At 36.0% G+C, this 14486-nt stretch overlaps 1 protein-coding gene across 2 annotated transcripts in view; it reads right to left on the reverse strand.

Moving 5' to 3' along the window:
- Positions 1-354: 354 nt before the first annotated feature.
- LOC126819641 (elongation factor-like GTPase 1) overlaps positions 355-14486 on the reverse strand; it is a 73943-nt gene continuing 59811 nt past the window's right edge. The window contains exons 1-5 of one of the 2 annotated variants that reach the window (XM_050547782.1): positions 11026-11153; positions 7313-7460; positions 1688-2544; positions 978-1162; positions 355-658 (exon numbers count right to left, since the gene is read on the reverse strand). In XM_050547782.1, the coding sequence (XP_050403739.1) occupies positions 470-658; positions 978-1162; positions 1688-2544; positions 7313-7460; positions 11026-11032 (1386 nt within the window). In that variant the 5' untranslated portion in view covers positions 11033-11153 and the 3' untranslated portion in view covers positions 355-469. Of the gene's footprint in view, positions 659-977; positions 1163-1687; positions 2545-7312; positions 7461-11025; positions 11154-14486 lie in introns of those variants that run through there. The other variant, XM_050547781.2, reaches the window with a different exon arrangement.

Below are 14486 nucleotides of genomic sequence, written 5' to 3' on the forward strand. Positions count from 1 at the left end.
AATTTGGGGTATAGGGGTAGCTTGGACCGGGGAGTAACATAAGCCAGGTGGCGTTAGTCTACCACTTCCGGTTTCGGAGTTATGACCCCCGAGCGAAGCCGGGTATCCTGCTAGTAATACTATAATTCAGAATCGTTAACATTAGATTTTGTAGGGCTATATTATTTGATATATGTATAGTTAATGACGTGTGATGGCTATTTATAGGTTAATAGACTGCATCTCTGTTGTGTAATCACTTGGAAACTTGAGGGTGAACATTCACTGTGGAGCACACTAGCAATAGCTTCAATGGATTGGATCGAGTTGATTTTCAGTCCTGTTTGAAGTATTACCGTAAGAAGACATTAAAAGTTCCTTTCTGGCTGTGCATGCCACTTGGACTATTTATTGTCAAACAGTCAACTATTTTCTTTCTGATGAAAGTACTTATTTTTACTCAAATAACAGCAAATTTGAAAATATGTTGTTATTTATTTCTTGTTAAAGTTCTTTGTTTTTCTCCATGTTCAACCATTTTTTCTTCAACTTTCAAACCTTTACGTTTTCTCACATTATTCATGTAAGTCAAAGCACAGTTTTGTGAGTCAGCCTTTTCTCCAAAATGCAGATATTCTTCTTCTGTGGTAGGCACCCAGTATGGGTCCACATCGATTATCTAAAAAATTAAAACAAACACATAAAGTAATCTTGTTTCTCAATAGTATTGCAAATATAGCTGTCCACATACAGTGTACAGGTTGTATCCAGGTTCATGCCACTTGTTATTTACAGACAGTTCCTCATTGCTGTGAAGAAAATATTTTTGAAGCAATATCATTTATCTATGAACATTTAATTAAATGAGATATTATGCAAAATTAACCCATCATTCCCTGAGTAAATGTTTTTATTAAAGTCATTTATATTTTGTAGTGGTTACTAAGGAGATCAGTGAACGCCTGTGAATTAAAATGCCCCAACTAAACAAATCTTACCTCCCAATGACTAAATTTAAGTTGAGGACTAGCAAGGCCACTAGTTCTTTTTCTCATAATATCAGCAAAACCAAAACTTTCAACAACTGGTAGAGTAGCTTCTACAATAAATAACTGAGTTCCTTCTTTCATTTCTTCTGATAGTACACGTCCATTTCTTTTACCCAATACCTCATATAATTTACCTACAAAATTAACATCATGTATAATAAAATCTACTGATTTAACAAGTTGTTTATATATTTTTGTAAATATGTTCCTTATGGCACTTGGCTATTATCAGCACATTCATGATAGTTTTTTGTACATCTATGTTTTTAGAAAAATAAAGGGAGGTGGTGTGAGTAGGATCATGCTTGGTTGGTTGGGATATTTTCTTATTCAGTCGACGCATGTGCTGTAGCCTGATATACCCCTTTTCCCGTGATTGTCACTATTTTTGAGATTGAGAGAATTCAATTACAAAATCTTCATTCAAGTATCCCCTTTAAGAAGTTTGTATACAGGCTGTGGACTGTACAGTACAGTGTACACTTACAGCTGGCCCCTGGGTCCATTCACTTGACCTGATATATACATTTGTTTGTAATGTGTGTATATTGTGCATCTGTCTGCGGATTTGTCATCTGGGGTTTGTTTATGTTTGGTGTGGCCCTCCTGCAGATACATACTATAATAAATTGTAAAAAATAAATTTTTGTTGTACTTACCTAAAACATCAGCTGTAGCCTGTATCTCACATTTATACATAGCAGCAACCAATCTTTGAGGCTGTGTTTCAAATGATTTTCTACATCCATCTTTCACTATAGACATAATCTGACCGGACAATGGACCATATACTTCTCTCTTTCTAGGAATGGCTGCACTTGATTCACATCTATCGTCTACTTGTCTGTTTGATGTTGAGTTTAAATATTCCCATTTTTCTATTATAAAACAAACACCATGCATAGGTTCCTCACACATTGGACCTGCAAATGTAGCCATTTGAAATCCATTGATAATGCAACTGTCTAAATCTTGAAATGTTGTCTGAGAATTGGTCGCTGGATCTAAACAGCTCCATACAGATGGCCGGTTATAATCTGGTATTCGGTTGAGTAATATATTTGGACCAGTTTTCTTCGGACCAAATGACCATATTTGATTACATGCACCTTTCCACGATTTGTGTTCTTGATTAAAACTATTTTCTATTTTTGATTTAAAATCAATGAGATTTTGAACAGCAGTCGAGTTTAAGACATTTTCTGTATCGTCTGTTTTACTTGTTTTATGTAAAGCCTTTAAAAGATCTGAATGTTCAACTAGAAGTTCTGTTATTGCTTTAGGCAGAGGAACACAATGAATACGAATAAGACAAGTTTTATCAGGCGTAAATATTTCAACGATTCCTTCCCCTTTCACTTCATCATCATCTTCGAACTGTTTCAAGCGATTTGATTTTGTTGGTTGATTTTGGTCAATAATAGCCTCATTAACCATGTCTACTTTAGGAGGAAGGGTTACAGTCTCCCGAAATGGTACAATGGGTTTAGATACTGAAACTTCTACTTTTGCGTATCTGAAAGAAAATCAGAGCATTTAATTTAGAATGGTATAAAAGTAATTAAGGATATATTCCTTCAAAATCTGAGGTTCTAAATAAAATAACCATCAATTCAAGGATACATTTCATGGGGATCCAATTTTTTTTATTGCAAATCTAACCAGCGGTTGCTATGCAAGATACACCCACTTTGCAAGAGATGGATAGAGAACAAGCTCTTACCCCACTCCCCGATTTTCATACAATCAGAGGCTATAATCCAGGAAGTTATGGTCTGAAATGTGTGAATATCGAAAGAAGCTGAGATCTTTGGGATATAATCATATATTTCAAGGTTCATCAAAATCAGACAAATATTGTGACCTCTAGAGGTTCCACAACCTTTGTATTACATGTACATACGATTTTGTCTGGCAGTTTAGGTCAGATTTTCACGAAATTCGAACTCAACCATCATTAGGCTGTAACGTTGATATATTTAAAATGTTTTTAATATTGAATACAAATTGTGACTTCTAGAGAGTCCACAAGCTAAAAACGTGATTTTTCGAAAAGTAAGGGGCCATAATACAGGAAGTTACGTTTCGATATGCACGATTATTGAAAAGAACTGAGATCTTTGTGATACAAACAGAAAGATAGGTTGCCAGGCAACGAAACATACGCCCACAGCAACTAAATCGTCCGGGCAGTCAACAAGGGTTGTCGCATATTTTTACTTTTTTCGGTAATGAAACATTTATAATACACTATATCTGATTAAGAGCAACATCTCACGAAGTAATTATCAGAAAACTATTAGAATTTGTTTGGTTTTTATAGAGTTCTGCCCCATGCTAACGTTTTGTATGCAAAGCTTTTAATATCATGGATTTAACTGTTTAAGTCATAAAAATTCATTGAATCTCAATATACTTGTTCGTCTCAAGATCTTAAACTCTGTGTATCAATCTGAAGTCAATCGGATTATAACTTTAGCCTTAAGAGCATCACAAGATTTTGCAAAGTGATCAAGGGCCATAACTTTGGCAGTAATTATCGGAAATCGTTGAAAATCAATAGGAATCTTCGTCTCATGACCTCAAACACTGTGTATAAATTTAAACTCAATCGGATATTAACTTTAGCCTCTAGAGCATCTACAAGATTCTTTGAAGTGATCAAGGGCCATAACTCTGGCAGTAATTATCGGAAATCGCTGAAAATCAATAGGCTTCTTCGTCTCATGACCTTAAACACTGTGTATAAATTGAAAGTCAATCGGATATTAACTTTGGCCTCTAGAGCGTCCACAAGATTTTTCAAAGTGATCAAGGGCCATAACTCTGGCAGCAAATATTGGAAATCGCTGAAAATCAATAGGCTTCTTCGTCTCATGACCTTAAACACTGTGTATAAATTTAAAGTCAATCGAATATTAACTTTCGCTTCTAGAGCATCCACAAGATTTTTTGAAGTTATCAAGGGCCATAACTCTGGCAGTAATTATCAGAAATCGCTGAAAACCAATAGGCTTCATCATCTTATGACCTTAAACACTGTGTATAAATTTAATGTCAATCGGATGTTAACTTTAGCCTCTAGAGCATCCACAAGATTTTTTGAAGTGATCAAGGGCCATAACTCTGGCAGTAATTATCGGAAATCGTTGAAAATCAATAGGTTTCTTCATCTCATGACCTCAAACACTGTGTATAAATTTAAGGTCAATTGGATATTAACTTTGGCCTCTAGAGCGTCCACAAGATTTTAAAGTGATCAAGGGCCATAACTCTGGCAGTAATTATCGGAAATCGCTGAAAATCAATAGGCTTCTTCGTCTCAAGACCTTAAACACTATGTATAAATTTAAAGTCAATCAGATATTAACTTTAGCCTCTAGAGCGTCCACAAGCAATTGTGGACGCCGGACTGCCAGACGGACTGACGGACGGGGGCGACGACAATATACGACCACATTTCAATGTGGGCGTATAAAAAAGGATCAAAATTGTGACCTTTAGAGGGCCTGCAACCTTGATATACCATACTTTTATAATATTTGGGTACGAGGAGAGGCCATTTTGTCAGGCAGTTTTGGTCCAATTTTCACGGAATTCCACAGCAATTGTCAGTATGGTGTAACAGTGATATATTTGAACATTTTTTTAAATCGGATAAAAATTGTGACCTCTAGAAGAACCACAAGATAAAAATGCGATTTTTTGTACAATCAGGGGCCATAATCCAGGAAGTTACAGTCCGATATGCGCGACTACAGAAAGGAACCATGATCTTTGGGTTATACATATACATTTCAAGTTTCATCAAAACCGGATAAAAATTGTGACCTCTAAGAGTGTCCACAAGCTAAAAAAGGGCCATAATTGAGGAAGTTACGATCTGATATGCGTGAATATCGAAAGGAATCAAGATCTTTGGAGTACATGCATGTATATGCGGGTCATATAACAGAAAGTTTGAATACATATAGATATAACATGTATTAACAAATATACAATATGTACATGTTTATAATATGGAGATATACATGTACAGAACACATATCATAAGAGATCTCCTTATAGGTTTTTAATTTTGGTTATTTAAAGTTTTTCAGGGTTCCCGCGGCTTCGTCAAACATTTTTTCAAGGATATTCAAGGATAAATATACGTCAAATTCAAGGATTTTCAAGGACATTTTTTAGCCTAAAGTTACAATTTTTCATGTTAAAAATAACCAAAACATTTCCAACTATCGTTATAATCTCATATTTAAAAGGAATTGAAGACATTTGAAACAAAATTAAGGATCTCAACTGAAATTCAAGGATATTTTCCTATTTCCGCGAAATTCAAGGATATTCAAGACCTTGAAAATGAAATTTTAAATTTAAGGATATTCAAGGATTTTCAAGGACCGCAGTAACAAATTCCACAGTTTGGGTCCTTTAAAGAGCGTATACTGCTTTGAACTATATTAATATTTGGCTTGAGAGTAGTAGTAGTATTGTTAAGATGATTATAATAGGGGCTGGTGCAGTGGTGTTAAATATGAATTTTTTCGGGGCCCCCCCAAAAGTTGTAGTTACCCTACCCATGTATGAACATATTTCTTTCTTATCCCCCTGTACACACCCCCTGAAGATAGTGGAGGTTAAACTGAGAGTGATAATTTAGATTTCATTAAAAATCTTCATTATTTTTCCTGTATAAACCTCATCTTGACTCTATGCTAGGGTTTTCAGGTCGGTGAGTTCATTGGTGATGTTAAATTTAAGATTTAAAAATCCAAAATAGCGTAAATCCAAGATGGCGACAATATTTTCACAAATTTCATACGTGTTGATATTTTTTCAGTTATTAGTGACCTGTCTAACATTTACCGTTACATTTTCTTGAAAACATTTTATGTGTACTTATCCACATACTCACCTATATTTTGTCTATATGTAGGCTATGTTTGTCTATATTCTCACATATTTGTGCTTGCAAACTAAAGTACCGTAAGGACCTTGCCAAAACCTAAAGAAACTCGCTCTTTGGCATAAAAACATTTAGGGGAGGAATTGTATATAGAAACAGATGGATTTGCCACTGGACTCTTTATTGAAAGGTAAGACTCCACTGGCAATTCCAGCTGTTTCTATATACAATTCCTCCCCAAATTGTTTTCGCACAAAAGAGCGAGTTGCTTTAGGTTTTTGCGAGGTCATTATGGTATTACTTTAGTCTGCAAACACACAATAAGCACACATAGGTGAAGAAAAAAAGGGAAAGATATATAATAAGCACACAATAAGCACACATAGGTGAGTATATATAGACAAATATACATAAAACGTTTTATAGACAGGTAAATGTAAAAGTAAAATGTTAGACAGGTCATTAAACACTGAGAAAATATCAACACATTGGAATAATCAATAGGATTCTTCGTCTCATGACCTTAAACACTGTGTATAAATTTATGGTCAATCGTATATTAACTTTGGCCTCTAGAGCGTCCACAAGATTTCTTGAAGTGATCAAGGGCCATAACTCTGGCAGTAATTATTGGAAATCGCTGAAAATCAATAGGCTTTTTCGTCTCATGAACTTAAACACTGTGTATAAATTTAAAGTCAATCAGATATTAACTTTGGCTTCTAGAGCGTCCACAAGATTTTTCAAAGGGATCAAGGGCCATAACTCTGGCAGTAATTATTGGAAATCGCTAAAAATCAATAGGCTTTTTCGTCTCATGACCTTAAACACTGTGTATAAATTTACAGTTAATCGGATTTTAAATTTGGCCTCTAGAGCGTCCACAAGATTTTTCAAAGTGATCAAGGGCCATAACTCTGGCAGTAATTATCGGAAATCGCTGAAAATCAATAGGCTTCTTCGTCTCAAGACCTTAAGCACTGTGTATAAATTTAAAGTCAATCAGATATTAACTTTAGCCTCTAGAGCGTCCACAATTGCTTGTGGACGCCGGACCGGCGGACGGACGGGGATGACGACATTATACGACCACATTTCAATGTGGGCATATAAAAATAGGAATAACAGAAAAGGTGTAGAATTAAGTACAATAAAATTCTGTCAGCTATGTAAACTACTCAAATGATAAGTAATACCGGCCGGATGTTCTAGAAAGAAGAATATTGCCCTGTCTCATTTATTACACCAAACACTAATATCTAACTGGAATAATAGTATGGGCCTGGATTTCAGTCGTCATGGCCACAGTACTTGAGATAACCTTTATATTGGTATCAATATTGGATACCAAGGTTTAATGAAACAATGTTATATTTACCTTTCTTGTAGATCATCAATACATCTTTGTAAATGTACTTCACCAGCTGTTATTATAACATGTTCACCCGTTTCCTGTACACTAACTATAACACAAGGGTCAGCTTGATTTAATAACTTTAATCCATCTGTCACAGCTTTCATATTACCTATAAAGTATATATTTAATTTTACTAATAATAAATCTGTAATTAATAAACTTTCAAGTCATGCACAGGGCAGAGTATGATTACTATGCCCGAAAAACAGAAATACGTTGACAGACCTCAGAACCCAATAGTACCTCAGAAATTGATTTTTCCCCATTTTATGCCTCAGAGAGCACATTTTAGACAGTTTCCTTGCTCATATTGGAGAGTAAATTCAAGTGCTCATTCTGTGGTAGGTTTAAATTTTGGGATGAATTCTTTCAGGGAGTTGATACACTAGTCTAATGTTAACATCTTCCAGTATGACAAGTGTTTAAACACTGAGAACCTATGTCATGTTTAAACCTACCGGTATATACTATTCAAAAAAAGTAGGGGATATTTGATTTTTAAGTGTTATTAAAGACACCTAAAGAAACTGACGAATAAACAAATGACAAAATGAAATGAAGTTCACATTCATCGATTTATTCCAAATGATCGTTAGACTAAGTAAGGCACAGACTGACCATTATAAGGGTAAAATGATACCCGGGGTCAAACAGCAAAGTTACCACAGCATCACAACCAAGTCAGTAACGGGTAAATCCTCCTCTGTTTGCCAAACAAGCATTGATCCGACGTGCCATACTCCTAATGAGACGTCTAAGGTCATTTTGGTCCAGATTGTCCCATTCCTGTTGCAACGCAGCAGCAAGTTCTTGGACATTGGCAGGACGTTGTTGACGTTGACGTAGCCTCTGTCCAAGCATGTCCCAGACATGCTCGATGGGGGAGAGGTCGGGACTCAGTGCTGGCCAAGGTAATGTGGTGATGTTCTGTTGTTGGAGGTAACCTGTAACGATCCTGGCCCTGTGACATCTTGCGTTGTCATCCTGGAAGATGAAACGGCGGCCATGACGTCGTGCGAACGGCACAACATGGACTGCCAAGATGTTGTCCCGGTAGTACTGGCCTGTAACACGCCCTGCAACAACATGTAAAGCCGTTCTTCCAGCAACAGTGATGCCTCCCCACACCATAACAGAACCACCCCCAAATCGATCATGTCTGATGACGTTAACGTCTTGGAAGCGCTCGTTTCGACGACGCCACACCCTCCTACGTCTGTCCAAAAAATCAACAGTGAACCTTGACTCATCTGAAAACATCACATTGCTCCAGCGTCGATTATCCCAGTGTTGACGATCCCTACACCAACGACGTCTTGCCTGAATGTGATGATCTCTCAAACAAGGGATCACGCGAGGACGTCGGGCGCGAAGGTGACCCCTATGCAGTCGATTCCGAATCGTCTGGCCACTCACTCTCACACCAGTGTCTGTTTGAAGACGAGTGCTGATCTGAATTGCTGTGATGACACGATTTCTCAAGGCCAAGGTACGGATAAATCGATCCTGGGCTTGAGTTGTCGCCCTTGGTCGACCTGAGCGTGGTCTGTCCTGTACAGAATGTGTATCACGGTATCTGGACCATAGCCTGCTTATGACAGACTGAGAAACATTCATCATCCGCGCCACAACCGCCTGTGTTGTGCCGATCTGTAGCATGCCAAGGGCACGTAACCTTTCATTTTGGGTAAGCCGACGCATATCAAAATTTGTTTTCTGGTCACTAAAACAATTAAACTGATGTTTCCACCCTGGAATTCAATGCCACAATGACTGTAACATTCAAAGTCAGAGTCGTGCAAATCTTGGGTTGGACCCCCATGATGATCCCAAGCATCACCTGTATTCCATGCGGTAGCTATTGGTGCGTTTGGGCGTCACATGTAACTGGAAATGTTTCTTCTGTTAGGTTCTATAGTGACTTTTTTCGTAGTCATTTGCATATTTTAGTATTATGCCCCCAAAATCAAATATCCCCTACTTTTTTTGAATAGTATATAAGCGGTATCACGTCATTTGGGACTCACGTCATTTGGGACTCAACATAAATGACATTTGGGACTCAGTTGACGACGTTTGGGACTTGATTGGTGTCAATTGGGACTCAACACAAACGACATTTGGGACTCAATATAAACGACAGTTGGGACTCAATATAAACGACAGTTGGGACTATTTATTTATGAGATATATAGTAACAGCTGTCTTAGTTGTCTTTCGTTTTATTTACTAGTTGATCGGCGATTGTTGAGACCGCGATTAACACTGCTAGTTCTCCTTTGTTTTGTTTTATTCGAGTTTTATTCGAGTTTTTCTTTTATCAAATAGTAAACGAGCTTGATTGACCGACCACTGATAATGTTTTTTCGTGAAACGGTATAACTGCAATCAACACACGGCCGCCATTCTCGATGATTGACAACTCACGTTTTTCCTCATCCACCAAAGAACCGTTAGGTTTTTTTGAACATACTGTAATAACATTGGGATTATCAGTTAATCAGCTTTAATTATCCCGCTTTGATCGTTGCCATTTCTTATATTTTCCACAAAAAAACTTTGCCTTGTACGAACTAATTTATCGATTGGTGTTGCCATCTACGACAAGCATGTCAACGTGCAGCTCACGGATTATCGTTAACAATTTCTAGGGGCTTGTAAAAAAAAGATTGCATGTCATGTAAATATTTATTTTGTTTTTTGTGTAGGTCATTTTCAAATAAATTCATCAGCATATTATTCGTTTTAAATAAATTTATAACTTTTATGAGAACTGATGATTATCAAAGATGATTATCAAAGAACCGTAAGTGCAACTAATGTTTTATCGTTTGGTTGAGCCTTTTACTAACCACGTGTTTCATGTTCATAAATATTTTCTTTCGTGTTTTGAATTGGCTTATTTCTAATAAATTATCCCGAGTCCCAAACGTCGTAAACCCGAGTCCCAAACGACGTATACCCGAGTCCCAAATGTCGTGGTCATATTTTTTTGAGTCCCAAATGACGTGAGTCCCAAATGACATGTAATCATATAAGCTACAGGGGGTCAAGGGGATCAAACGGCAATATTGCCTTCAAGTTCCAGGATATGGTTCCTAGATTATATAAGTGAAATAAAATTGGATGTACCTCTTTTCATTTCTTCTCAGTAAAAATTGAAAAGCCATGGATTTTTTAAATTCTGCTATATGGAATGAACTATCAAAGGTCACACACAATATGCTATCTATTAAATTGCATACATAGCAACTGAAGCATATACGACTGTCTGATGAACACCTAACTGAGTTGTTTCGGTATTCGAGGGAAACTAGTATAGACAGAAAACAACCAGTCATTATTAAAGGCGGCAGCTCTAATCTGAATAATACAATCGCAGGTGTTCCCTATATAAGGATTAGTATTGGATTCACGTTTTTTCCTTATTTATATCAATGATAGTACTGAAAATATTATCTATATCTCTAATATATGTTTATTTGCAGATGATACAACGTTGTACCTAACTTTTGAAACCTGGGCAAATTCAAAAATATATTAAAGATACCTTCCGGCGTGTGCTTTGATGATATATTTGGAGTAAAAACATATCCAAACTAATTAAGCCATGTTTGTCACCTAACTTGATTGAGGGAGGGTCCATTTTTCAGAATGTTATTGTCATTACTTACTGCCCATTTACCATTCCTGTCTTCATTAGCCCAGTCAGAGCACAACAGTAGGACGTTATAATAACTCAATAATTAAGACTCTTTGTCTTGTCAACACATTTTAATGAAATGACCTTTCCATTACAAAAACAAAGTCAAGCTCCACTCAGAACTTTTTCAAGGGAAACCACTCCAAATAAAACTAGATGTTATCAATCTTCACTCTGTCTCTTTAAATAAAAGTTTTTAATTAAAGTAAGGTAAATAAAAATTGTAAGTTTAACACTATGAAATAAATAGTTGAACACATTCTACTTGGAACGCTAGTTGAACCATTTGAGTTTAAAATAGAAAGTTTACACTTTGCATCACTATTAAATTTTGAGTTTCAAAACACCGTCTTGTAATGTTTTCATGAGTACAAGAGCTGATGATCCATGTTTAGTTAGACAATCAGCTAATTGACTTTTTGTTTCGGACCAAATAATTTCTTTGATTTGATTGTATTTCACCATTTCCTTGATTCCGGTAATTTCTAGTCAAAGTCTTTTCTCGGTCACACATTTTGTAGATTTAATGGCTTATAATAAAGATTTATTGTCAGTAACACAAACTAAAGGTAATTTTGTTGGATCTGTACAACCAGTTACTAGTTCAGAATATAAAATTAAGATAAAAATTCCAGTGTCAACGGCATCCGCCATTGCTAGTGTCTCTCAAGAAAGTGTACTGCGAACGACACATCTAATTCTTTTAGAATTCCAGGATATTGGTGTAAACTTTCTTCCTTTTCCTTTTAAAAGAATTAAATGTCCACCTTGCATGCCCCCATCCTGTAAATTCTGATTTAACACGTTTGATCAGTTTGTTTACATCTAACAAATCTTTCACTTTGGCATCTTTTACCCGTGAAGCAAGACAAAATGCATCAAATATCAAATCCGGACGACTCTGATGACTTATCCATAGAATCTGACCAATTTTAGAGCACAATGTAGTTATCTCATCCGTGTTAGTGAGGATTCCTTCTGTTGTAATTTGTTATTTGGAATCTTGATTGGTGTGAGGCTTTTAGCGTAATTATTCTGATTTAAAAAATATATTGCCATCACTAAAATTCCAAGTCTATGCCTACATATTTAAATGCCGTTCTTCTCTTCCTTGCCATAAGCAAATCTCTCACGAACTTACGAAGTTTAGTAATGATGTCACTCTCGAATTCAGGAATACCTCCCCAGATGAAATGATCAACATGACATGCTAACACACCTTTCAGTTCGCCCTTCTCACCAGTCCAATAAAACACAGCTGGGTCTATTTTAGAAATGTTTGCACCAAGTTCAATCATAACTGATTTCACTGTATTGTACCAATACAGGGATGCATCGCCTAATCCATTTTTGGTGGTTTTACAAATACATCTCTTTTAAGAGATTTTCCCTGCAGGAAGGCTTTTTTTATATCCATTGAAAAAGGTCTCCAGTGATTTTGAGCTAAAATTGCCAGAATGACACGTAATGATTCCTTGGCACATGCAGGGGAGTCCTTTTGAACACTTTCATCTTCTAGCTCTTCAAACCCCCTCACAACAAGTTGTGATTTTGGCTTGATTCCATTAGATATTTCTTTTAAAGTACAGACCCATCTTTTTGTGATGTAAGATTGGCCGTTATCATCAACTTCTTGGTACACAGAATTTAGTCTCCAACTATTAAGTTCCACATGTTTGCTACTTTCAAAGGAAATATTTTCAAGGATCATCACATTTGCTTCATCGTTTTGAGTGGGATTTTCTTGTGTAATCGTTAAATCTTTCATCTGAGATAAATCTACAGATTGTTTTACCTCTGATAAAGTGTCTGATGTTTTGTATTCAACGTTAAACCAGTTTCTATTGATACCAGATATTTTTCCTACTCGATTTATCACTTTAGCACTGAATTCTTCATTAGCACTATTTTTAAATGTTATCAATTGTTCTGGCTTTACATTAATTGTTTCAGTTTGATCGTCTATTTCATTCCTAACAGCTTGTTGATTGTGATTTACATGCAGAATTTTATTTTCATCTGTGTGAGGAATTATGTCATCAACTTCCTCATCTTCAATAATAGTGTCATTATCATTTGATTGTTGAGTATTATTAATGGGTACTCACTTATTATTTTGTCTTCTTTATTGTCCTGTCTATGAACTTTTCTCAGTCAACACTATTTGCATGCCCAAATTGTTTGTGCAGCTTATTCAAAATTTTTAACTTATCAGATCTATTTAAATTAACATCAATAACAAGAGTTTCTTCAAAATCTGGACTTTTCTGGACCATATTTTCTCGTAGATTGATACAATAATGACCACTTGACGTGAATAGTAATTGTACTGGCTTGTCAAACATTGTTGCTTGGTCACCATCTCCAAATTTAAATTCTTTCCTGCTTGATTTTACAGCCACTTTTGATTTCCAATTATCCTTTAAGGAATTAGTATAATAGCCATTTATTGCCACAAACAGTTCGTGAACATGCAGTGTCCAAAACAATGCACCCAAAACATTCAGCCATAAAAACCTCATTTTTAGATGGCTCATAACTTTTAGTAAATAAAATAAAGTTGCATGTCTCTTTTTTTCGTCATCAAAGGCATCATCATATTTTGAATAATTAACATCACTTTGCTTGTGTGGACAGTCTTTAGCCCAGTGAAAAGTTGAATTACAAATAGCACAATTTGTTCTCCTTCCAAATCTTACAAGATTCGTTCCTTTTTGTGTTGAGTTTGTTTGATATCTGGTACCAGAATATTACTGTTAATTCTACCTCGGAAATTCCCTGATTCATCTAAACGTTGTGGGGATAAATAATACTCTGATGATCCAGTGTACATTGCAGATTCTTCCTTGATGGCGATGCCTTGACTATCAGTACTATTTGTCAGTAGACCACTGTTAAATATTCTTTTCAGGGCGGATTTCATTGATGTAAAGGTTCCATCGGCTGTAGAGTCTGTCAAAGCAAGTTGTTTCTCCTTCCTTCACAGATAAATTAGCATTGTCTAACAGTTTATAGGCCAAAACTGAATCAGAGAGAGTCATTTGATATTTCTTAGCTTTCTGATATCTTTGTTCAAACTCATTGACATAATCACTCATAGAAATTTCATGTGTCTTCTTGTAATTCTCAAAGTTTGAATAGTATTCATATGCAGCATCTTTCTCCTCTTTTTTGAATAATTCATCTAATTTAGAGATCAAGGTAATCAGGGGTCATTCCATGTCAAATCACCCAATGGGTTTAACCCCACCTCCTTGGATTTTCATGAAATTTTATGTACATGTTTATGTGGGGTGGCAAAGCTGATTTCCCAAATTTTAACGAAATCAGATGAACAGTTTGGTTTGGTTGCTATGGGTGACTGAAATTTGCGAAAATGGGTTAAAACGAACGATCCTTCTAATCTTTAAAGGCCAATATCCCAGCTACTAA

Source organism: Patella vulgata, chromosome 4 (assembly GCF_932274485.2).
Source record: "Patella vulgata chromosome 4, xgPatVulg1.2, whole genome shotgun sequence".
In the NCBI taxonomy this organism is placed as follows: Eukaryota; Metazoa; Mollusca; class Gastropoda; family Patellidae; genus Patella; species Patella vulgata.